At 39.6% G+C, this 24,469-nt stretch overlaps 1 protein-coding gene across 1 annotated transcript in view; it reads left to right on the forward strand.

Annotated features, from left to right (window-relative positions):
- SLIT3 (slit guidance ligand 3) overlaps nt 1-24,469 on the forward strand; it is a 761,836-nt gene that overhangs the window by 707,588 nt on the left and 29,779 nt on the right. The window contains exons 29-32 of the mRNA XM_075856411.1: nt 4,049-4,142; nt 6,047-6,184; nt 9,311-9,551; nt 18,242-18,372. Of these exons, the coding sequence (XP_075712526.1) occupies nt 4,049-4,142; nt 6,047-6,184; nt 9,311-9,551; nt 18,242-18,372 (604 nt within the window). The remainder of the gene's footprint in view (nt 1-4,048; nt 4,143-6,046; nt 6,185-9,310; nt 9,552-18,241; nt 18,373-24,469) is intronic.

Here is a 24,469-nt window from a genome sequence, read left to right on the forward strand (position 1 = left end):
TGAATTGCTGCGTTTTCAGATATGTCACCATCCCCAGCATTGTGAAAAACGCCGCAAAATCTGCACCATTTTATGCAGAAAAAAACGCAAGAAATGGTGCTGTTTTTCCACAGCAGAATTTCTGCTAGTTGCTGCAGAAATTTTCTGTAGCAATTCCAAAACGTGTGGAGAAGACCTTATACTGCGGATTTAGGGTTTGTCCACACACACAACAGAATTGCTGCAGAAAATTTCTGCAGCAATTCCGTTTAAAGTCATAGGCACACATGAATGCGTACACATCACACACTATATATACACACACACACACACATGAACACATCACACACTATATATATATATATATATATATATATATACACACATGAACACATCACATACACTATATATACACAAATGAACACATCACACACTATATATACACATGTACACATTACATACACTATAAATACACACATGTACACAGCACATACTTTATATACACATGTACACATCACATACACTATATATATATATATATATGTATATATATATATATATACACATGTACACATCACATACTACACCGCGTTTCAAATTATCATGCAAATGTTATTTTTCGCTGATTTTCCTAAATAGTCTATGTAAATGACAGTCCGTATAATCTTCAAGCCATCAACCGTTGGAGTATAATGCGAATTTTATTGAACAAATCTCCTAATGATAACAGATTTTTTTTTAGATGTAAAAAACTCAAAATGCACTGTTTCAAATTATTATGCACAACAGAGATAAAAACATTTTAAAGGTTGTAAAGAGAAGTAAAATGGTAATTTGTTGAATTTGCAGCATTAGGAGGTCATATTTACAGAAATCAAAAGCTCTTTCAATTAAAAAAACCTTAACAGGCCAAGTTACATGTTAACATAGGACCCCTTCTTTGATATCACCTTCACAATTCTTGCATCCATTGAATTTGTGAGTATTTGGACAGTTTCTGCTTGAATATCTTTGCAGGATGTCAGAATAGCCTCCCAGAGCTTCTGTTTTGATGTGAACTGACTCCCACCCTCATAGATATTTTGCTTGAGGATGCTCCAAAGGTTCTCAATAGAGTTGAGGTCAGGAGAACATGGGGGCCACACCATGAGTTTCTCTCCTTTTATGCCCATAGCAGCCAATGACACAGAGGTATTCTTTGCAGCATGAGATGGTGCATTGTCATGCATGAAGATAATTTTGCTACGGAAGGCACAGTTCTTTTTGTACCACGGAAGAAAGTGGTCAGTCATAAACTCTATGTACTTTGCAGAGGTCATTTTCACACCGTCAGGGACCCTAAAGGGGCCTACCAGCTCTCTCCCCATGATTCCAGCCCAAAATATGACTCCACCACCTCCTTGCTGACGTTGCAGCCTTGTTGGGACATGGTGGCCAATCACAGACCATCCACTACTCCATCCATCTGGACCATCCAGGGTTGCACGGCACTCATCAGTAAACAACACGGTTTGAAAATTAGTCTTCATGTATTTCTGAGCCCACTGCAACCGTTTCTGCTTGTGAGCATTGTTTAGGGGTGGCCGAATAATAGCTTTATGCACACTTGCAAACCTCTGGAGGATCCTACACCTTGAGGTTCGCGGGACTCCAGAGGCACCAATGGCTTCAAATACCTGTTTGCTGCTTTGCAATGGCATTTTAGCAGCTGCTCTCCTAATCCTATTAATTTGTCTGGCAGAAACCTTCCTCATTATGCCTTTATCTGAACGAACCCGTCTGTGCTCTGAATCAACCACAAATCTTTTCACAGTACGATGATCACGCCTAAGTTTTCTTGAAATATCCAATGTTTTCATACCTTGTCCAAGGTATTGCACTATTTCACACTTTTCGGCAGCAGAGAGATCCTTTTTCTTTCCCATATTGCTTGAAACCTGTGGCCTGCTTAATAATGTGGAACGTCCTTCTTAAGTAGTTTTCCTTTGATTGGGCACACCTGGCAAACTAATTATCCCAGGTGTCTGAGATTGATTACAATGATCCAAAGAGCCCTAAGACACAATACCATCCATGAGTTTAATTGAAAAACTAATAATTAAATGTTTATGACACTTAAATCCAATGTGCATAATAATTTGGAACACGGTGTATATACAGTATACACATGTACACATCACATACACTATATATACACACATGAACGCATCACATACACTATATATACACACATGTACACATCACATACACAAAAAAACACACGTACACATCACATACACTATATATACACACATGTACACATCACATACACTATATATATATATATATATACACACACATGTACACATCACACACTATACATACACACACATGTACACATCACACACTATATATACACACACATGTACACATCACATACACTATATATACACACATGAACACATCACATACACTATATATACACATGTACACATCACATACACTATATATACACACACGTGAACACATCACACACTATATATACACATGTACACATCACATACGCTATATATATACACACACACACACACACACACACACGTACACATCACAAATATGCACATTACATGCACACATTATACACATATAAAGTACACCTTGTAAACACACATGCACTTACCTTTTATGTAGGATCATTGTGAAGGGAGTTCTGCAGCTTGATGGCCCGACACAGTGCCGTAGACAGTCTCCCCTCCCCTCCCTCAAGTCCCGAATGATAACAGAAGCAGCCCGAGGAGAGGTGTAAAGAGTAGGGAGGGGGGCTGAAGGGGGAGATTTGTTAGCAGCACAGACTACAGCTGCTGTTACAGTCGGGCGGCAGTTCTTAGCAGCCAGAAGCTCACCTAGAAGGCAGGCCGCCGACAGTGATCATTGGCGCCCCCCTCTAAGTTGCGCCCGGGGCACATGCCCCGCCTGCCCCCTCGCTACGCCCCTGCTTTAAAGGAAGAGAAAACAAATAAACCCATAAATATCAGTAAGCTCTATATCTAGATCTGTAATATGTGTGTCCCCACACTAAGCTCCGGTTAGTTCTATGAGAAAGTACATATCTATACATAAATGTATCCATGTACACAACCGAGAGGCCAGAGTGGCAGAGACATCTTAATAAATGGTTTTATGTTTTAAAAAGATTCACCGGGTATTTTATTCATGAACTAACAGCCACCAAACTGTATATGTAACTAGATATTGTAAAATGCTCCATTTCAATGCATGTGCATATTTTGCGCTGGCTGAAGTCAACACGAACTTTACTGATGAATAGGGTTTTTAATTGTGCAGAAATAATGCGGTTGAAAGTTGCTGTGAATGCCAGGAGGGAACAACTGTCTGTTTGGCACATATGTTCCCTTTGTTCGCTATGAGACGGAAATATTGGCCAGATGGTTGAAGGTCAATTCACTTTTCACGTCTTTGAGCTTTATCGTTTCAATATATTGTCTGTGTGCTAACCGTTTTTCGTTAGAGTTGTCGTTAGCCTTAGTGTCTTGATGCATACATCCTGTATTTGTAACATTTTCGCAGAAAGACTGTAAAATATCAAGAGAATTCATACACTAGCTCTTCTGATTGATGATTTTAAAGAGTTTGTTTTGTCAAGTTGGAATCTCAGGCTTTGCTAGACCTGTATCCCCAGGAATGTCCCAGGTTATGACACTTGTCATGCGGCACGCAAAGAGAAACTGTTTACATGAACATTGTAATGATGGTCATACAGAGGAAGATGCCGCAAATACACAGATTTGATCTTCCAGTATGTAGAATACATATATGCTATTGACAAAAGTTCTTGGATTTTGTGACATTTTTTGCTTTTTAGGGTTTTGGGAAGCCTATTTTTTTTTTTTTTACCACAGCTATGGCTATGGTTCTAATATAAGTGCTAATGTTGTCAGAAATTACTTAATACATGGGGGCATTATTTAATGGCATACGTCATAAATCCTTGACAGTTCAGCTGTTTTAACTGTAACTTTCGTGTTCATTTCACTATGTATATGTAAAAACTTCTGTATTCTGTTTGAAGGTGAACTGTGTGATGAAGTTATTGACCATTGTATTTCCGAGCAGAACCTGTGTCAGCACGACTCTAAATGTATTTCCACCGACAAAGGATACAGGTAAGCAAATCTTTGAAGAAATGTTTGAGTTTACGAGGAACACTTTTTCTTCAGTATCATAGGTTAATCGTAAGACTGTTTCTCTCCAGGATGGAGGCTTTGTAGAATTCATCTGATTTAAATAAAGTCCTGTGCACTTCATTTTTATTACATCATGAAGGGGAAAGTCGTTCAAAATGATCTTTTGATAATTCATAGATAAAGATGAGATGATCACCACCACTGATTTCCAGAATGAAATGACGCAAACATCAAACCTGTTTTGGCACTTTACAAAGATTTCTGTTTCGGAAGTAGACACAACAATCTTAGCAAAAATATGTAGCGAGCTTATAATGTATTAGATTTCCAATAACAAACCTTTTTGGCACCCCTAATAGATTTTTAAGTGCTCCATAGAGCCCTTTCATTCTGCAAATCAGTTGTGGTCCCAAGGCACATATTTCACATTTTTTTCCACATATATCTATTGTATATCAGAAGATTATTTTGACTGGATTTTCTCCTTAATAGTAAACCTGTCATGATAACTGGATCACTCAAAATGTATCTAATGTGTATGGCCAGCCAGCTCCAGGTAAAGATGTCTTGTCATTATGACAAATTCCCTTTGAGTACTCTTAAACCATCCAGAAATATGTTTGAGACTAAATATATTATAAATTGTATGCTGTATATTACAAATGCCAATCCAGCAGAGAAAGGTCTTGGCCTCAAGACCAGATTCCGGTGATCCTTGCCAAAGAGGGTATTGATAGTTAACTCTACAGGTGTAATGATATAAATCGAACGGTCATTTGCATAGAGCACGTCTCTAGACTCTATACTGTACCCACAGATGCAAATGCAGCAGATGTTCTACTGTGACATGTTCTCCTTAAAAAGGTCATTTACCAATATTTGAAAATGTGGTAAGAAAAAAAATATTTCCACTGAAAGCATGTAAAACAAATCATATAATAGTTGCATTTTCTTAAATAAAAAACTTCTCTGACATCTGCGAGTTTTGACTGACGCAGCCAAATCAGCATTCACCTCATTTAGTATTATTTGCTACCTGTAACACAAGTGCCCTTCATGGAATTCTCAGTTCTGCCAAATGGTGCGTTCCAGAATGTGGCAACAAATTGTTATTAGTACAGCACGATGTGTAATACCCTTGTGAAGCTGATAGAAACAGTGGGTTTTTTTATTCTAAAAAAAATCGTACAAATCTCGTGATTTATATTACAAAAATAGATTGTAGACATAGATACAAAGATTGTGTAATTTGAGCCCTTTCTTTCTATATATATTTCTACAAAAAGTTTTCTAAAATTCACATGGATTATGTTCACTATTATACTAAGTGATCGATTAACTTTCACACGTCAGTGATCTAGCTTTAGTCAAAGAGGAACTAATTCATGTGTTGGGCATACCACCTAGAAAACGAAATATAAATTTTCTGAGCCAAGATTAAATTAAAGTCAGAAGTAAAACTGCATATTCAGAGCTCAACTATAAGTGAGGAAGCCTTGATTATTGTGAAAGACTTGCACAGGGCACGTCTATTTCGTATGTATTCTATGCGATGTATGCCACTGTATGCCTATGCAGTGGCATACGTCGCAACCTTCCATCAGGGGTATACGTTGGGAAATCCTCCCGACATATACCTCCGACGGACAGATGAAACGTAATGGGAACATAAACCTAGAATGCTTAACATTTGTCTTAGTTTAGTTGAATAGGATTCATAGTTATATTTCATTATACAGCACCCTTGCACTAATAACAGAGTGATAACATTCATATTTCCTCTTTCGCTGCTTTGCCTCTTTCGCCTGTGTGCACTTATTATTCTATGTAGTAAAGCCAATACGTGGTGATTTGTAGTCACTCTTTTATTCTTATATTTTAAGGTGCGAATGTTCCCCTGGATTTGTAGGGCAGTACTGTGATATAAATGAAGATGACTGTGTCAACCATAAATGCCAACATGCAGCTCAGTGTGCGGATGACGTTGGAGGATACACCTGTGTGTGCCCGCAAAGCTTCAGGTAATAATACTACACAGATTTGTGTACAACAGTAATCTTAGCACGAATACCGATGTAGACTTGGCCTATATAAATATGTATACTGCATGTATAACGAAATTCCAACAATACAATCTTCCAAAGACTAAGGGGAAGGCTGACCTAAAATAACCAATAAGAAGACTACTTTGATTGAACTACAAGTCATAGTTATGTTAGACTTTTGGGTTGCACACTAATTTTCATCAATAGTAAGGTTGAAAGAAAGACATGGTGTTCATCCAGAGAAACGCAAAACAACCTCTTCATATTCGGGAAAAAATCCTTCCCGACTTTGAATATGGCAATTATAATAAATTCCTGCATCAATGACCAGCTGTACAGAAATCTAGGACACAAAACTTGTAATGTTATTTATTTCAAGAAAATCATTACTGTGGTAGAGTTCCATAGCATTCCCACTCTCATGGTAAAGCAACCCTGTCTATACTGATAGGGAAACCTTTCCCCTAGACATGGTCATAGTTACAGGACTTGGCATAAAAAGATCAATAGACAGATCTCCATTGATAAATTTGTACAGATATGTCCTCCCATAACTCATCTCTAAACTCGACATACCACAAGATGTGTGTCGCGAGATGTTAAACAAACATGTAAAGGAAAAGTATAGCTCTGATGGATGCTTCTGACGGATACCATCTGTCAGCCCTCAGTTGCCCATAGACTCCCATGTTAAAAAAAACGTAAATATTTAATGATTATGTTTTTTTTTACTGGATTGCTGTGACGGATATATCTGACAGATTCCATCCGTCATACAAAGACCCCCCATGTTAAATAAACGTACACGTTTTTTCTTACTGAAGGGCTGTGATGGATGCCTTCAATGTTAAAAAGAAACAAGCAGAGCTGTATTATGTTACTGAAGTTTCTAGAATAGTGCTGCAATATTTGTGGTTAGAAAGTAATAAACTAACATAAATAAAGCATAGGGTTTATTGAGATTTTCATACAACATTATCTGCCAACCAATATCAATATTCCATACCTCGTATCCGTTGTTGGCTTCATGCTTTTAAAACCATTTGACTGTGTCTCAAGGAGCAAGACCTAGAATACGAGCAATAATGTACCAGGCGAGCGTGTCCTTTAGTGCACATACTGTGAACTACATACTGTGTGCTGCTGAGCATCTACGGAGTCCTGCTATTTTATCACTGTATTTTAGGACTATGTTGTGGCTCCTTGGAATGATTTTCTCTGCGTGAGAGCCTTTGCTTGAATATTAAACCTGAAATCTCTAGAAAGATTCTGAAGTTGATACTAAAGAAGGGACAAAATATATGTACAACGCTTTCGTCTTTTTCTGCTACACTTTAATGATATCATCAACCTCTATATTATTTATGATACAGTAGAATTTTTTATGTGTATACTGTATATAGATGTGTGTGTACATATATATGTTTGAATGTATGGTACATACCACATGCAATACTACGTAGGAAAACCCGCTCGCCATGAGACTTCCCCCTACAAGAAAAAGTGTAGGGATTATTGCTTGGGATTTCTCAGGAGGAAGCCGAGACATTCAAGTCTGATCCCTATTTAGGGATTCCTGTGTGTAAGTCAAGAAGAACAGTTATTCAAATCTAATAAAGGAAATAGAATGATAACTGCATGAGTGTAACCAGTGTCTTAGGTTAAACCTAATTGTAATGATGGGGGTGAGGAAACAGACAAGTGAGCCCTAATCTACCCGCCACTCAGTCCCTGCCTACTTGCAACGACCCACCCTAGGCGACGGGGTACAACTGGGCGACGGTCCCTACGCTCAATAAGTGCACGAAAGACAAACAGACAAGGGTACACAGAAGCAAGGGAAAAGGGGCAGTTGCCCACGACAACACCGTGAGCAACAAGAGTGGTGAACGAGCCGAGTCAAACCAGGAGTATACGAGGTACCAAACGCAGAGCAGGAGAGTAGTGAAGATGCCGAGTCAAACCAGGAGTGTACGAGGTACCAAACGCAGAGCAGGAGAGTAGTCAGTAAGCCAGGGTCAATATGAAGCAGGGTCAACTAGTTCACGAAGCTGCAGCAGGGCCAGGAAACCACACGAGAAGAATCACAAGCAAGGAGGAAAAGGACGGCAGGTATAAATAGACAGAGGGCGGGAGCTAGCTCCGTCTGGCCAGGCTGTGATAGGCTCTCCCACTCCTAAGCCTGCCATCCTGAGTGGTGGAAGATGGAGTCAGTCTCACAGACCTAGAAGCAGGTGCAGACTGATTACTTATGGGCATAGATACAGAAGCTGTGCCTGGCAGATCCTTAACACTAATAATAAATTATTTAACAAGCTTTTGAAGTTATGTTGATGTCTGTGAATGGGGTGACTTGTACAGTCAGTGGGGGGTTCGAATGTCAATCACAGGGAGAATTTAATGTTGTTATACTGGTATTGTAACAATTGGATGTGCATTTAATTTAAAACAATATTAATATTGTTGTTTTTTTATTGACACATAAGAAAGTGAGTAATTAGCAGTAATGATGTGTAGACTTCATAACCGTTCGCAATTTGTTTTGTGAGGAAAAAAAGCATTTTAAAATTAATTATTAATCAAATGCGATAAACGTCAGAATAGTCAGCTGCCAGGAATGCTTAAATTCTAGCAAATCAATGAATCCCGTCACAGATTTTATTAAAGAGGTGACAGTGCATACACTCCAATTCAATGGAATCAAATCAATAAGAGTTATGGAAACTTACTGGTCAGAGCAGCCGAAGGCTTCCGTAACGCACAAGTATTGGGTTTTCACATAAAATTCTCCACAGGACGTAATACTCACAAAGGTACAGGCATAAACTCCATATATAAAAACAGCCACAAGGTACGCTAAGATACACCTGCCCAACTCCATTTTCACCAATTCTGGCTTCCTCTGGGGATCCCCGATCTCCCTCAATCATTGCCTTTTTATACCCCTCTTCCATGTGTTATCCTCATTACACAACTAGCATACATAAACCATAGTCAGTAAAAACATTTTCTAAACACAATAGTCCCATTTATGTCCAATACATTTAATAAAAATTTGCTACATTGTAAAATGTTACAACATTTTTTTTTTTCCTTTTAAAGTGGCCTCTTCTGTGAAATTTCCCCTCCTATGGTTCTACTCCAGACAAGCCCTTGTGATGAGTATGAATGTCAGAATGGAGCCCAGTGCATTGTGGTACAACAAGAACCAGTCTGTCGCTGCCTAGCTGGTTTTGCGGGTCAAAGATGTGAAAAGCTCATTACAGTCAACTTTGTTGGCAAGGACTCCTATGTAGAACTGACTGGTTCCAAAATCCGCCCTCAGGCAAACATATCTCTTCAGGTAAGTGATGTACATATAGACAGAATATTTATTTTATCTCCACATTAATGGGATCTAAAAGGTGCTGGATTAAGAAATATGGCTTAAAGGGGTTATCCCAAGATTAAAAGTTATCTCCTAACCACAGGATAGTTGATAACATGCTGATCGATGGGGGTCCGACTGCTGGGACCCCCACCGATCACAAGAACGAGGGTCCCATTCCTCCGTATGAGGACCACTGTCTATGAGACTGCTGGAGATAGCCAAGTATAGCTCTCGGCAGTGCCATAGAGAATTAAATGATTAGCAGGGTGCAAGCGGTGCCTGCCGCTCCATTCATTCAGGGGAACAGGACCCCCGTTCTCATGTTTCCCATCGGTCGGGCCCCCAACGAATCAGCCTGTTATCACCTATCCTGTGTTTAGGATAATATATTTTAATGTAATTGTAGGGATAGAGAACTTTCAGGAAGACCGCTTAAAATGTAAGGCCATGTGCAAACTTAATGATTTTATCTGCTGTGAAGTGGCCTGAAATCTACAGCAAAGGCCTTACGTGTCATTTGTGGATTTTGCCATGGATTTCTATGCAGAGTTTGCTGTGGATTCCACCCATTTATTATCAATGGATGAAATCCGCAGAAATCCGGAAAAAATCTGTAACAGATTGGGCATACTGTGGAAACCTGCGCTAATTTTTTAAGCAACGTAGCCTAAAGAATTTTTTTTTTGTTGAAAGTCTTATAATTGGTTAGTCACTGTTTTCATTTTCTAACTAAACAATACGTCTCAAAAGCTTGTTAGAGAAATTATTAGTGCAAATAATGAAAATACAGATCAACCATTTTCCCCTGACCCAACTAGTGCTCCTATGTGATTTACAATTGGGGCATTGATTCAAGGCACATAAATAGAAAAGGATTTGAAATGATGAGAGCACTTTTCCATGTGGAAAATCCTTCTTACTGATGAGTGTATCGTTTATATACACACGTGTGTGTGTATGTGTGTGTATATATGTGTATATATATATATATATATATATATATATATATAAAATTATTTTTTATTAGGATTTTACGGAGTGTGGCAATCTCAACATATGAATCCACACAGTATAACAAAATAATAGATAAAATATATAAGGCATGCATGACTGTTCAGTTATAAACAAATAATGGCTATACACAGAATACAATAAGGCCTCATGCACACTTCAGTTTTTTCCTTCAGGGTGCTATCCGTTTTTGTCACTGATAGCACCCTGAACCCATTCATTTCAATGGGGCCATGCACACTTCAGTTTTTTTGACGGTCCGTTGCTCCTTTCCGATCCAAAGTAGAGCATGTCCTACTTTGGTCCGGGATTCCGTGACCGTGAGGCCCATGCAAGTCAATGGGGCCGTCAAAAAAACTGAAGGCACACGGAAGGCATCCGTGTTCCGTCCGTGTGTGACGGAGCCGTTGCCTAGCAACCGCCGGGCGTGCAGAAAAACATTAGAAAAATATTACACTAATCGGCAGCCACTTGTCTCTATCAATAACTGATAGAGAAAAGAGGCTGCTGATTAAAAATAAAATAAAAAGCCTTTCATACGTACCCGGTCGTTGTCTCGGTGATGAGTCCCTCTTCTTCCTCCAGTCCGACCTTCTCTTGTGACGCGCAGCCTGTGATTGGCTGCCGAGGCCGCGGCAGCCTGTGATTGGCTGCCGAGGCCGCGGCAGCCTGTGATTGGCTCCCGAGGCCGCGGCAGCCTGTGATTGGCTGCAGCGGCTACATGGATTGAACGTCATCGTTGGAGGCCGGACAGGAGGAATGTAAGTATGAACTTATTTTATTTTTATTTTTTTTATTACATTAAAATTGTATTTTCCGCGCGCCGAGCATGGTACTGTCACCCTGGACAGTACCATGCTCGGCGCACGGAAACGGAAACACGGAGTGCACACGGAAACTACACGGCCGCTAAAACGGGTACACGGACCCGTCAAAAGCGGCCGTGAAACCGGTGACGTAAGTGTGCACGAGGCCTAAGACAGAAAAAAAAAAAACACTTTTGGGTGCCATATCATGTTAACAGAAAGAAAAGGAAATAACCCTATATTCTGTATGTACCACAGCAGCTAGCTGTACTGGCTAAGGCCCTAGGGGAGGCAAATTAAATAGAACCAATGGAAGACATCTGTGTTGGAGGAGTAGAATGCGGTTGTAATCCAATATTGCCTCTTTGAGAAAATGTATTCCATGATGACGAATTTCTATTAAAATTTCTATAGCGTGTGACCTACTTGCTACAGACTTTTCCATTTACTAGGTTTTGTAATTCCACCCATGTAAATGGAATTTTGTCATCCAAATTACGGGCAATCATAAGCCTTGCCGCTAGTAGAATATGAGAAATGAATTGGCCATGTTGGGGAGCTAGGAATCTCTATCCCCTCTAGCATAAGTTAAATGTCACCCACTTCAAGAATAGGAAGTGGGTGACAGTTTAGCGAGTTGGGCAGGGGTGAAATTCCAGTGCAAGGCAAAATCTGCAGGACATCTCCCAGTGCGCTAATCACCTTGACACTCTTTTAACCCGTTGCAGGGACTGCATTATGTAAACATCTGAATTGAGAGCTTAATGCTATTTGGATATATATAAACAAGCATTTAGTTGTGGGTATATAATTGTTTTAATAAGTTATAAAACAGGGATATACCCTTAGCTTTAGTAAACTTAATGATAAAAAAAAAACCTTTAAAGCTTGATGTGCAATAAATGGGCAAGGAGTATCCACATAGCTTAGAGCATGGCAAATGCATAAATGTTTGTAAAAATCCACATCGGAGAGGTTATATGTTGAGAATACAATGAAAGTGAAGAGGAAGGACAACAGGATCTATTCTGGGCACCAATGCAGGATGAAAAGATGAGAATCGCCAAAAGCAGTTTTCATTAAAACCGCTTATATCATTATATTCTTAGAACATTGCGTTTCCAGAACGTACAGTTCTCTTTATCAAGTCCAACAGTGCATATATATATGTGTGTATGTATATATAATAATAATAAAAAATATATAATAATAACAAAATAAAACAAATATAGAATACATATAGAAGTAAATAAAATACAATTGGTTCCACCTGATGCACATATATGGATCTATACTAACAATGTATGTCCATAATGTCAGGAAGGTAGTATTAGTTTTTGACTTTACATGGGGGGGATCATTTCAAACAGTTATAAAATTCTTTGTATAGGATGATTCTGTGTATAGCGATCATTGTGTACGATTACTGTGCCTTGTGGCATCCTGGTTAGGCCCCATCCACATCAGCATTTTGTCTTTTGTCGGAGGCATACATCGGGAGGTCTCCCAAAGTATATGTCCAATGGAAGGTTGCAAAGAATCCCACGGTATAGGCATCCAGTGGGTTATGTTGCCTTAACCTCCCTGGCAGAATACTACCTGAAGCGCTATGCCCGGGGAAGCTCCTGAAATCACTGTTGATATATGGACAGTGATGTCAGAAGCTTACAATGCTGGAGTCCGCGGCCAGAGCATTGACAGTGCCCTGTCTGGGGACTGCAGCCCTGGGGAAGCTCCTGATGTCACTATCCATTTATGGACAGTGATGTCAGGAGCTTCCCCCGGGCCGGAGTTCCCAGTTAGAGCACGTTTGATGCTCTGGCTGGGGACTCCAGTTTTTGGTCGGAATCCCCGGGCCAAGCTCTACCTGATGCTCTTCTCGGACACTCCCCTTGGGGCATAAGTTTAACGTATACGTTTAACAGTAGCCTCCGTCACACATAGGCCATGTTTAATAAACTTATATTGTATAGTATACGATTTTTAGCGGGATACCTCAGGTTGGAATAGCGTAGTATACTACTCTATTTCATCCTTCAAAAAATGTATACTGAGGTATATTAGCCCGACGGAGGCCAAAAGGACACTTTTTTGCCCTCTGTCGGGATAATGCAGCCCTGTGTACAGGTTAAGCATGTACGCCTGGAGCTTTCCTGACATACGCGCTAAACGTAATTCATAAACATGGTGTGCAAGAGGGTCTTACCTAGGTGATGGTTGTCAACGGTTCAGTGTACGGAAGCCTGTTAAGGCCAATGGGCTTTAGAGCACACTGGTAAGTGATGCTCCATGCTAAGTTCCGTAGAGTAAAAGGGAATTGCAAGGAGATGGAGCTCAGTGGGACTTGAGGAGGGGCTGAGGTACAATATGTTGAGTATAGGTCTTGAAAGGAGCTGCTTGTATATTTTTTCATCTGATAACTAGTTAGATAATAATCTTCAGAAAAACCAAGAACATTTGAAGCAGGTCCTATACTTGTTCATAGTGATAGAAAAAAAATATCTAAATCAGAATTCATTGTTTGGCACCATACACACAATGGTTGAATAATTAATGGTTAGCATTACTCTTACATACGTAGACCACAGAATCCCAGTTTTGCTGTAAGTGAAATTAGCATTCTGGAATGTGTGTGGGGTCAAGGCAGGGAGCTGAATTTGCTCTTGGGGTGGTAGTGCCATTGTGCATGTCTTTAGGCCAGCTTTGTCCATATTGTGCAACATACCCCTTTATTATTTAGCCTCTTAGCTATTTACTGTGAATCCAGTTTTTTTTTTTTAAGAAAGATATTATCCCTTTTCGGGTTTTTTGTTTTTTTTGTTTATTGTAAAACAGATGAGACACCTCATTTCACCAACTCCTGACAGGCAACTACAATTGTGAGGTCTTAGTGACAACTGACACTTTCCTTGAAAAAGGTTATTATTTTTAAGATTTTACACAAATCAAAGTGCCCATTCATCAATGTGTCTCAATATTCTTTGTCCTTTCTAGTATTAAACTACATGTTCACGAAAAACATTTTAAGAGTCTGACTAATTATTCCCCTAATATGTCAGTATTCATGAAAAATTCATTTAGCTCTGTCACAATATTACCTTCAAAACTATATTTCAATTAAAAGCACTTCAAATAGCATAAAATCTTCAAGAACTTTAACTAGTATTTGTTAGAAGCCCAAAAGGTGATGTCCTTCTCTGCTTCAATAGCAATAACAAGTTATATGGTTTTGATGAATATGTTTTAATATTTTTAGCTTTCACCCCTTAGTGGGGTTGTCTTCTCAGGACCTCACCAGCGCCTAAATTTGTTTCAGATTTATTGTTATCAGATTTAGTTTGTCGATCAGCAAGAACACCAGAGCAACTCGACATATATTGTAGTTTCCATTTATGTGAAATAAAGGAGAGTGACTGGTCCTAAGACTTACCAGACCAAGCCTGCTCATGCCCTCATCCTTCTACCATTAAAATAGACCACATGCAACATGCTGGAAAGTATTTGTTTCCCAGCAAGGGGTAGCTTTATACTATCCTAGAGTGCCAGGGCTGGGCATAAAATAGCTGGCTTCTCTTTGAAGAGGGGCATAAGATAATTTTCACTGGTAAGGTCTCAAATTGGCACTCTTTTAACCCAATTTGGTACGGGTATCAAAGTTTTAAAGTAGATAACAGCAGGATATGCAATATGGGCTCTGTCATGATATTTCAAAATGCAGGGTAGCTCCCTCTCCTCCAAAGTTTGTGGGGACATAATGTGTCTTCTGACTGATGAGGATGCATTTTCTTCCCCAAAATAAATTTAAGGTCATGGTTTGAAGTATTTTGAATTCTACTCTACACACAACAACCATTTTTCACATAATCTCTAAAAGCAGTCCCAGTTCAGCGGGACAGTTCTGGATTCCAGGCAGGGTCCCGCTGTTCCAGGAGGCCGGTGGTATGTTCCCGTATCTGCGGGCGTTATACTGTATGGGGACCTCTATATGGGCATTATACTGTATGGTGGGATCTGTATTTGCTTTATGTATGGGGACATTATACTGTATTGGGACAGCTATGGGGCATTATACTGTATGGCGGTAGCTATGGGGGAATTATGATGTATGGGGCAGCTATGGGGCATTATACTGTATAAGGGAATTTGTGTGGGCATAATAATGTATGGGGGCATCTGTGGGCATTATACTGTATGGGGACATTATACTGTATGGGGGCATTATACTGTATGGGGGCATCTGTGGTCATAATACTGTATGGAGGCAGCTACGGGGGTATTATACTGTATGGGGGGATCTATAGGAGCATTACAATGTATGGGGAAGTTATGGGGAAATGATAGTTTATGGTGGCAGCTAAGAGGGCATTATACTGTATGGAGCACACGGGGGCATATGACTGTATGGTAACAGCTATGGGGAATTATACTGTATGGGGCAATTATGGGGGAATTATGCTGTATGGGGCTGATTTGGAGCGTTGTACTGTATGTGGGCAGCTATGGGGGCATTATACTGTATAGGGGTATATTTGTGATCATACTGTATAGGGGGCATCTGTGTGGGCATTATACTGTATGGGGGCTGATATTGGGCATTATACTGTATAGGGGCATCTGTGGGCATTATACTGTATGGAGGCACCTGTGGGGCATTATACTGTATGGGAGCTGATATGAGGAATTATACTGTATGGGGGCATCTGTGGGCATTATACTGTATGGGAGCACCTGTGGGGTATTATACTGTATGGGGAAGCTATGGGGCATTATACTGTATAGGGGAATATGTGTGATCATTATACTGTATAGGTGGCATCTGTGTGGGCAATATACTGTATGGGGCTTCAATGGGGGCATTCTACTATATGGGGGCATCTGTGGGCATTATACTGTATGGGGAAGCTATGGGGCATTATACTGTATAGGGAAAATTTGTGATCATTATACTGTATAGGGGCATCTGTGTGGGCATTATACTGTATGGGGGCTGATATCGGGCATTATACTGTATGGGGGCATCTGAGGGCATTTTACTGTATGGGGCACCTGTGGGGCATTATACTGTATGAAGAAGCTATGGGGCATTATACTTTATTGGGGAATGTGTTATACTGTATAGGTGGCATCTGTGTGGGCACTATACTGTATGGGGCTTCAATGGGGGCATTATACTGTATAGGGGCATCTGTGTGGGCATTATACTGTATGGGGGGCATCTGTTGGCTTTATACTGTATGGATGCATCTATGAGGGCATTATACTTTGTGGACTGAACCGGGGTTTGTATGGGCGGGTTTAGAAGTGTGGCTTAAAAGTTAAAAAAAATTGCCCCTTTTGCCCGATATTCGAAAGTTGGGAGGTATGCAATATCTGTTTCCTGCTTGCTTTGAATAGTGGTATTTATGTGCATATACAGTATTAGGGGACAATTATATGTATTTGTGATTTGATGCCAGGTTAGGTCTCCATGACAATACTGCACATAAACAGGAAGAGTTTCACAACACAGGCTTTGGGCCTGTAACTTCAAAGGGATAATATTTTATCATAAAAGTAGAAGTAAGGTAATAAAAAAAGTCACAAGTATCCATTAAGTGTTACCTTGTTTGTTTATTTTCCCAGTTCAAATCATTCTGGCACATTCTGCTCTTGCTTTTTTGTGGTAATGGCCAGATATAATGTGTTTGGCAGTACTTATTACATTTATAACTAAACAAATTATAGCGTGTAGTGCGATGTTCTAAATGGTTACAATTACTAATAAATTTAGCATTTAAAGACATATGGTAAGGGCTGGCGTTTGCAGCAGGCAAAACTGTGCAGATGCCAGGGCCACTGGGCTCGATGGGCCAATGGGTGTCTCGGTATACATATTCTATTTATGTGTCCACTTAGAAAGAGATCCTTGGTGTAACACAGACCATGTGTATGGTATCTTACAAAAAATAACTACCCATAAAAAACATAGTGAGAGGATATGTTAAATACTAATATTAATACTGTTCTCTTTCCTAATGCAAACATTTTACCGGTTCAGAATCATGTAACAATAATTTATATGAGCTACAACTGAATCTTATGTAACAAGGAACAGGTTTATAGTGTTATAAAAGTGTATATCTGGCAATTAAACTCGCCACCCATTGCAGAAAGCCATGATACATAAAGTCCTACGCACATGTATTGAAATTCAAATGGGGTAACAAATGTAAATTTAGCCGTAACAGCTCGCCAATAAAAATAAAAGAACCATTAATTCTCATTTCTATAGAGTTGTAAGGAGCACTACACTGAGATGCTGAACCAGTTAGGAAGCCAAAGCACATCATCAGAAACAGCTCATTTGTCCTTTTGGACTTGTCACTTTCTGCTTGGCTGCTGACTGTGCAATATGAAACAGGCAGCGGAGGTTACTAGACAGACATCACAAAAGCTTGTACCCACAATAAGAATATGGGCCGTGTGTGCACTTCTGGCTAGAACATGTTTGGTGAACCGGTGTTAGACAGGTGGATGTACTTTGGAATACGTTTTCTGTTTACACTCCATTTTGCAATTGCCATATTTCCCACTTTATCCTTCATCACCCTATAACGTGTCTCAAGCATTTTAACAATTTCATTGTGTGCTCCTTCCACAGCTTAGAAATGTTTTTCGATTTTTTTATTTTCCGAATGTGAATAAACAGGCAAGTTTCAGCAGCATCCTAGATATTCCTACATATTGTGCTTGCCAACACTGCTCTCTATACATTAAACTATATTATGCTAAAATGGTACGTACAGGTATGAGAATGATATTAACGCATCATACAAGAATATCAATATCATTATTGTCTCTTTGCAGGTTGCTACGGATAAAGACAATGGCATATTACTTTACAAAGGTGACAACGATCCCTTAGCTTTGGAATTGTACCAAGGACATGTACGGTTAATCTATGACACCTTCAGCTCTCCACCAACCACAGTCTATAGGTAAGAATAGATAGAATTTCACCAGTTTGGGGGCTAATGGAAATAATGACATATAGTTGATGTATAATCCACAAAGAAATATGAATTGTGAAAATGGTTTACCCTTCAATTAAACGTCCAATCTACTAACATTTTGGTCTTCATTATTTAGCTTAATCCATAAATTTAAGGGCCCATTTACTTATGATTTTTCATACCAATCACAAACGATGGTCTAAAATACTGTGCCCGAGGATCTGGTGGTTATTTCCATCAGGATGATCCATGCTTGCTGGGCGATTAGCATTATGGTTGCCTAGCGAAGAGTCTCAGACCTGTGCACCAGGCAGCAATGCCCTTAATTAAAGTCACCATGAGTGTCATTTACCAATTGTGCTGCTGATGACATCCATTTATTGCTGACCATTATGATCACCCAGAAATAAGGGAATCATCACAATAATGGGCAAGTGTAAACGGCTTTTCAATGCGTTATTGTATGAAAAGGGGTATCCTCTATGCACAACCTCTTTCCAAATACCCTAATTGGGTATATGGGGCGGGTGTATATTAACCAAAGCATCTTGTTTTAGAGGACCGCAGGCTTCCTTCTTCCCTTTGGTTTTAATTGACACGGTCTAATACCTCACCCAAGCAGCAGCAGCAGCAACACACCATGTTTCCCCTGCAGCTGATCATCGGTTTTCCCAACCATGGGACCCCCGCACTCATAGTCACTGGGGGACTTGTTTAACGTCTTATAGTCCCTGCCCCAGTGAGTTTATTGCAGCATTTATAACTACATGTACAGTACTGTGCAAAAGGCAGTTGTAGAAAAATGCTGCAAAGCAAAAATGCTTTAAAAAATAGAAGGTGTTAATAGTTTTTTTTAATCAATGAACAAAATACAAAGTGAGTGATCAGAAAATAAATCTAAATCAAATCAATGTTTGGTGTGACCACCCTTTGTCTTCAAAACTACATAAATTCTTCTAGACACACTTGCACATGGTTTTTGAAGGAACTCGGCAGGTAGGTTGTTCCAAACATCTTTGAGAACTACTAACCACAGATCTTCTGTGGATGTAGGCTTCCTCAAATCCTTCTGTCTCTTCATGTAATCCCAGACAGACTAAATGATGTTGAGATCAGGGCTCTGCGGGGGCCATATCATCACTTCCATGGCTACTTGTTCTTCTTTACGCTGAAGATAGTTCTTAATGACATTAGCTGTATGTTTGGAGTCGTTCTCCTGCTGCAGAATAAATTTGGAGCCAATCAGACGCCTCCCTGATGCTTTTGCATTATGAATAATTATCTGCTTGTATTTCTTGGCATTGAGAACACCATTAATCCTGACCAAATCCCCAAATCCATTTGTTGAAATGTAGCCCCAAACTTGCAAGGAACCTCCACCATGCTTTACTGTTGGCAGCAGACACTCATTATTGTTCCGCTCTTGAGCCCTTCGGTGAACAAACTGCCTTCTGTTATAGCCAAATATTTCAAATTTTGACTCATCAGTTCAGAGCACCTGTTGCCATTTTTCTGCACCCCAATTTCTATGTTTTTGTGCATCGTTGAGTCGTTTTGCATTGTTTCCACATTGAAGGTATGGCTTTTGGCCACAATTCTTCCATGAAGACCACTTCTGACCAGACTTCTCCAAACAGCAGATGGGTGAACCTGGGTCCCACTGGTTTCTGACAGTTCTGACATGATGGCAGTGCTGGACATTTTCTGATTTCGAAGGGAAGTTAGCATGATGTTTCTTTGATGCTGCACTAAGTTTCCTTGGTTGACCACTGCGTCTACGGTCCTCAACGTTGTCCATTTCTTTGCGTCTTCAAAAGAGCTTGGACAACACACCCTAAAACCCCAGTCTGCTTTGAAATCTTTGCCTGGGAGAGACTTTGCTGATGCAGTATAACTACCTTGTGTCTTGTTGCTGTGCTCAGTCTTGCCATGGTGGACCTGTGACATGAAACTTTCTACCACAACCTCACCTTTGTTTCAGAGTTTGGCTCCTCCTCACCCAGTTTTAAGCCTCCTACATAGCTGTTTCTGTTATAAAATCCATGACTTTATGCAAGTGTACCTAGACGAATTGATGCTGTTTTGATGGCAAAGGGTGTTCACACCAAATATTTACCCCTTAGTGACCAGCCCATTTTAGGCCCTAATTACCAAGCTATTTTATTCGTTTTTCTATAGTCGCATTCAAAGAGCTATAACTTTTTTATTTTTTCGTCTACATAGCTGTATGAGGACTTGTTTTTTGCGGGATTAGTTGTACTTTTTAATAGCACCATTTTAGGGTATATATAATTTTTTTATTAACTTTTATTAACTTTTTTTGGGGGGATTTTAAAAAAAACTTGAAATTCCACCATTGTTCTATGCGTTTTTAAATTGACGCCGTTCACTGTGCGGCGTAAATAACATGTTACCTTTATTCAATGGGTCGGTACGATTACGGCGATACCACATATGTAGAGGTTTTTTATGTTTTATGACTTTTGCACAATAAAAACACTTTTGAACTAAAATTATTTGTTTTTGCATCGTCGCTTTCCAAGAGCCGTAACTTTTTTATTTTTCCATCAATGTAGTGATTTTTTGGGCTTGTTTTCTGTGGAATTTTTTGGGCTTGTTTTGGGGTGCATGGGACTTATTGATTCATTTTTATTATGACTTTTTTGGGGGGCAATGGAAAAAAATTGCGATTTCGCCATTGTTTTTTTGCGTTTTTTTTTACAGTGTTCACCTTGCGGTTTAAATTACATATTAACTTTATTAATGGAGTCATTACGGTCGCGGCGATACCATATATGTGTACTTTTATTTATTTTTTACACTTTTACTAAATAAAACCATTTTTTATGGAAAAAAATGGTTTTCTTTATTTTTTTACTGTAATTTTTATTAATAATTTTTATTTCACATTTATTATTTATTTCATTAGTCCCACTAGGGGACTTTACTGTGCGATCTTCAGATCGCTGCTATAATGCTTTGGTATATTTCGTATACCAGAGCATTATTGCCTGTCAGTGTAGCTCTGACAGGCAATCTATTAGGACGTGCCTCCGGCGCATCCTAACAGGCATATGTCCAGGGCAGACCTGGGGGCTTTTATCAAGCCCCCGGCTGCCATGACAACCCATCGGAGACCCGCGATTGCATTTGCGGGCCGCCGATGGGTGACAGAGGGAGCTTACTCCCTCTGTAAACAAGTTAAATGCCGCGGTCGCTATTGACGGCTGCATTTAACGGGTTAAACGGCCGCGATCTAAGTAAACTTCGATCGCGGGCGTTGGAGCAGGAGCTCAGCTGTCATCAGACAGCAGAGCCCCGGCTCCAGCCCGCACGGGAGACCCGTGCAGGACTTAGACTAGGCTCACGTGAAAAGGCGTCAGCCTAGCCTAAGGCCCCTTAGTGACGAACGTGAAAAGGCGTATTGTTGGTCACTAAGGGGTTAATTTGATTTAGATTTTGCTTCTGTTCATTCAATTTGTATTTTGTTAATTGATAAATAAAAACTATTAACACCTCTTTTTTTGAATGAATTCTTACGTTGCAGCATTTTTCCACGATTGCCTAAAACTTTTGCACAGCATTGTATATGTCATTTGTTTTGGTTAGTTGTTGCTGAGCAATCTTTATATTAGAAGGTTTATTTTTAATTTGGCCAGCTGTTCAAACAAAAGGAAATTAAATGAGTATTCCAAGTTGGACATGACCAGTTATAAAAGCAAGAGTAATGTTCTTCCAGATAGGCCTTTTTGTAATAACATGTTATTACTTAGCAATACTTTGTTACGTTTAATGTGTAATAGAATATGTGTTCATACAAGTTATGACTATATTAGTCTGTTATCTTGTCATTGTAGATTAAGCTGTATGAGTCTTTATATTTAAGCTGTCATAGCTGATTTTCATGGGCTGAAATGATGCCTTTGCTATATTTGTTTTGGACTGTTCTTCTCTGTGTTTCTGAGAAGGGAGAGGACACAAGCAGACCAAATAACCAATAATCATAGCACAGAGAACTGGGAGCCAGGACTTCCATTTCAGGTTACATTAAAATAGTTTTATTCAATTGTGGCCATGAGATGAGTCGATAAAACATAATTAGGATGAAATTTAGAGCAAAGTAACTAATGCAAAATAACGGAATGTAATGCCAAGGCAAGCAGTGATTTTAATGACTTTTCTGCTTAATGTCACATTAAGTTATGTATATCATCCAAGTACCACCCAATACTTAAAGGGGTTTAGACATCAGAGACTGCAGAATGTCCTAAGTACACTTTGAGGGTTTGTCCACACACAACGGAATTGGTGCAGAGAATTTCTGCAGCAATTCCTTTGAAAATTGTAGACTTTCCGCTGCGGCAAAAACGCACCATTTCCTGTGTTTTTACGGCAGAAAATGGTGCGTATTTTTCTGCGTTTTTCACAATGCAAGGAGATGGTGACATTTCCTCTGAAAAATGCAGCAATTCTGTCCACTTTCCGCAACATGCTGCAGTCCAAAAAATACACACCGCAGGTCAATTTGTGCACAAACTTTTTACTCAGCGTGAGGATGAAATTTGTTAAATCTCATCCACTATGCTGCTACTGTATTCTGCTGCGTGTGGACGAGCCCGTTGTTCCTTCGGACTAGTGGAAGTCCTTACTATTCGCTGATTTCTGTTATCTGTACAATTGGCTCTTAAAACTTTCACGTTAAAAACACTATATTATAGATCCCTTCCAAAAAATAAAAAGAATGAAAGCTCTTAGGCAAATTCTCTGTTCTGTTCTTGTAATAGGGGCTGCTGCTATCTATTAGGTTGCAATAACAGATAGTTTATAGGTGACAAATATACATACAGCCGACTATAGAGTTGTGAGTTATAAGGCCGTAATCTTGACAGTATCAAAACGCATAGCCATAAGTAAATACTTTTATTGAACTTGAACCCTTTTGCCTTGATGTCAGCAGTGCTTTTTGAAGTCTTACTCTTTTAACCCTTTTTAAACTACTTCCTCTACTGGCCAGGTAGCAGAGAACTCTTGCTTGGGCCCAATGCCCACAGCAGAACTGATGGAATTCTGTTTGCCACCGTATGATGAATTGTCAGGTTCCGTATGTCACAGATATCCTCCTCTAGAAGCATTTTTTAGGGGAGAATACTTCTGTGTAATACATGTTACGATGTAACATGCCATGATTTTTTTTTTCTGTCAGACTAGTAGCATGTCCCACAGATATACAACCAAGTGCATAAGGCTTTAGAAATGTAGGATAATATGTGTTATTTTCAACCTTAACTCTGTTACTCTACCAGGCTAAAAATAGTACCTGTACCCCAATGGTGCAGTTATTTATTACCTTTATCTATTTTTTGTATACATGTGTACCTTTTAAGGGGTCTGACATCGACTTACAGGAAAGCCAACAATAGGTGGCAATAGAACGACATTTTTCTTATGATATGTTAATACTATAAGACCCTGTTCAAGCAGAGTTTTTTGCAGGCAGAAAAAATCGGTCTCAAAATTTGGAATTTTGAGGCAGATTTTGACCTGCGCGCAACTTTTCTGCCACGGTTTCCGCAATGTTTTTCGCCCGCGGCCATTGAAGCTAATGCAAGGACAAAAAACGCTGGGAAACAAGCGCCGCAGTTGTTTTCTGCCTCCCATTTCAACGGGAGGTCAGAGGCGGAAAGAAAGGACTTGCTGCTTTTTTTCCTTACGAGTGGCTAAAAGCCGCCAAGGAAGAAAAACTCCTCTGCCACCCATTGAAATCAATGGGGGTTATTTTCTGACATTTGTTTGGCACTGATTCTGATGCTGTTTCCGCATCCAAAACCAGTGCCAAAAAACTGTGTGAACAGGGCCTAAAATTCATACCTAATACTTTGTAAAGGCAATATAGTCATGTTTTACACAGACTGTCGTCTTAAGTTTTGTAGGTTCTATTTGACAAACATCGTCCACTTGCATGCATTTAATTATTGGATGAGCCTGGGGAGAGACAAGAGTATTTGAGAGTCAAGGATCATGGTCTCTGTTGCTCTTAAACGTTGATTATACAATGCCAATGTGACAGCAGACATTCTCCTGA

Source organism: Rhinoderma darwinii, chromosome 3, assembly GCF_050947455.1.
Source record: "Rhinoderma darwinii isolate aRhiDar2 chromosome 3, aRhiDar2.hap1, whole genome shotgun sequence".
NCBI lineage: Eukaryota > Metazoa > Chordata > Amphibia > Anura > Rhinodermatidae > Rhinoderma > Rhinoderma darwinii.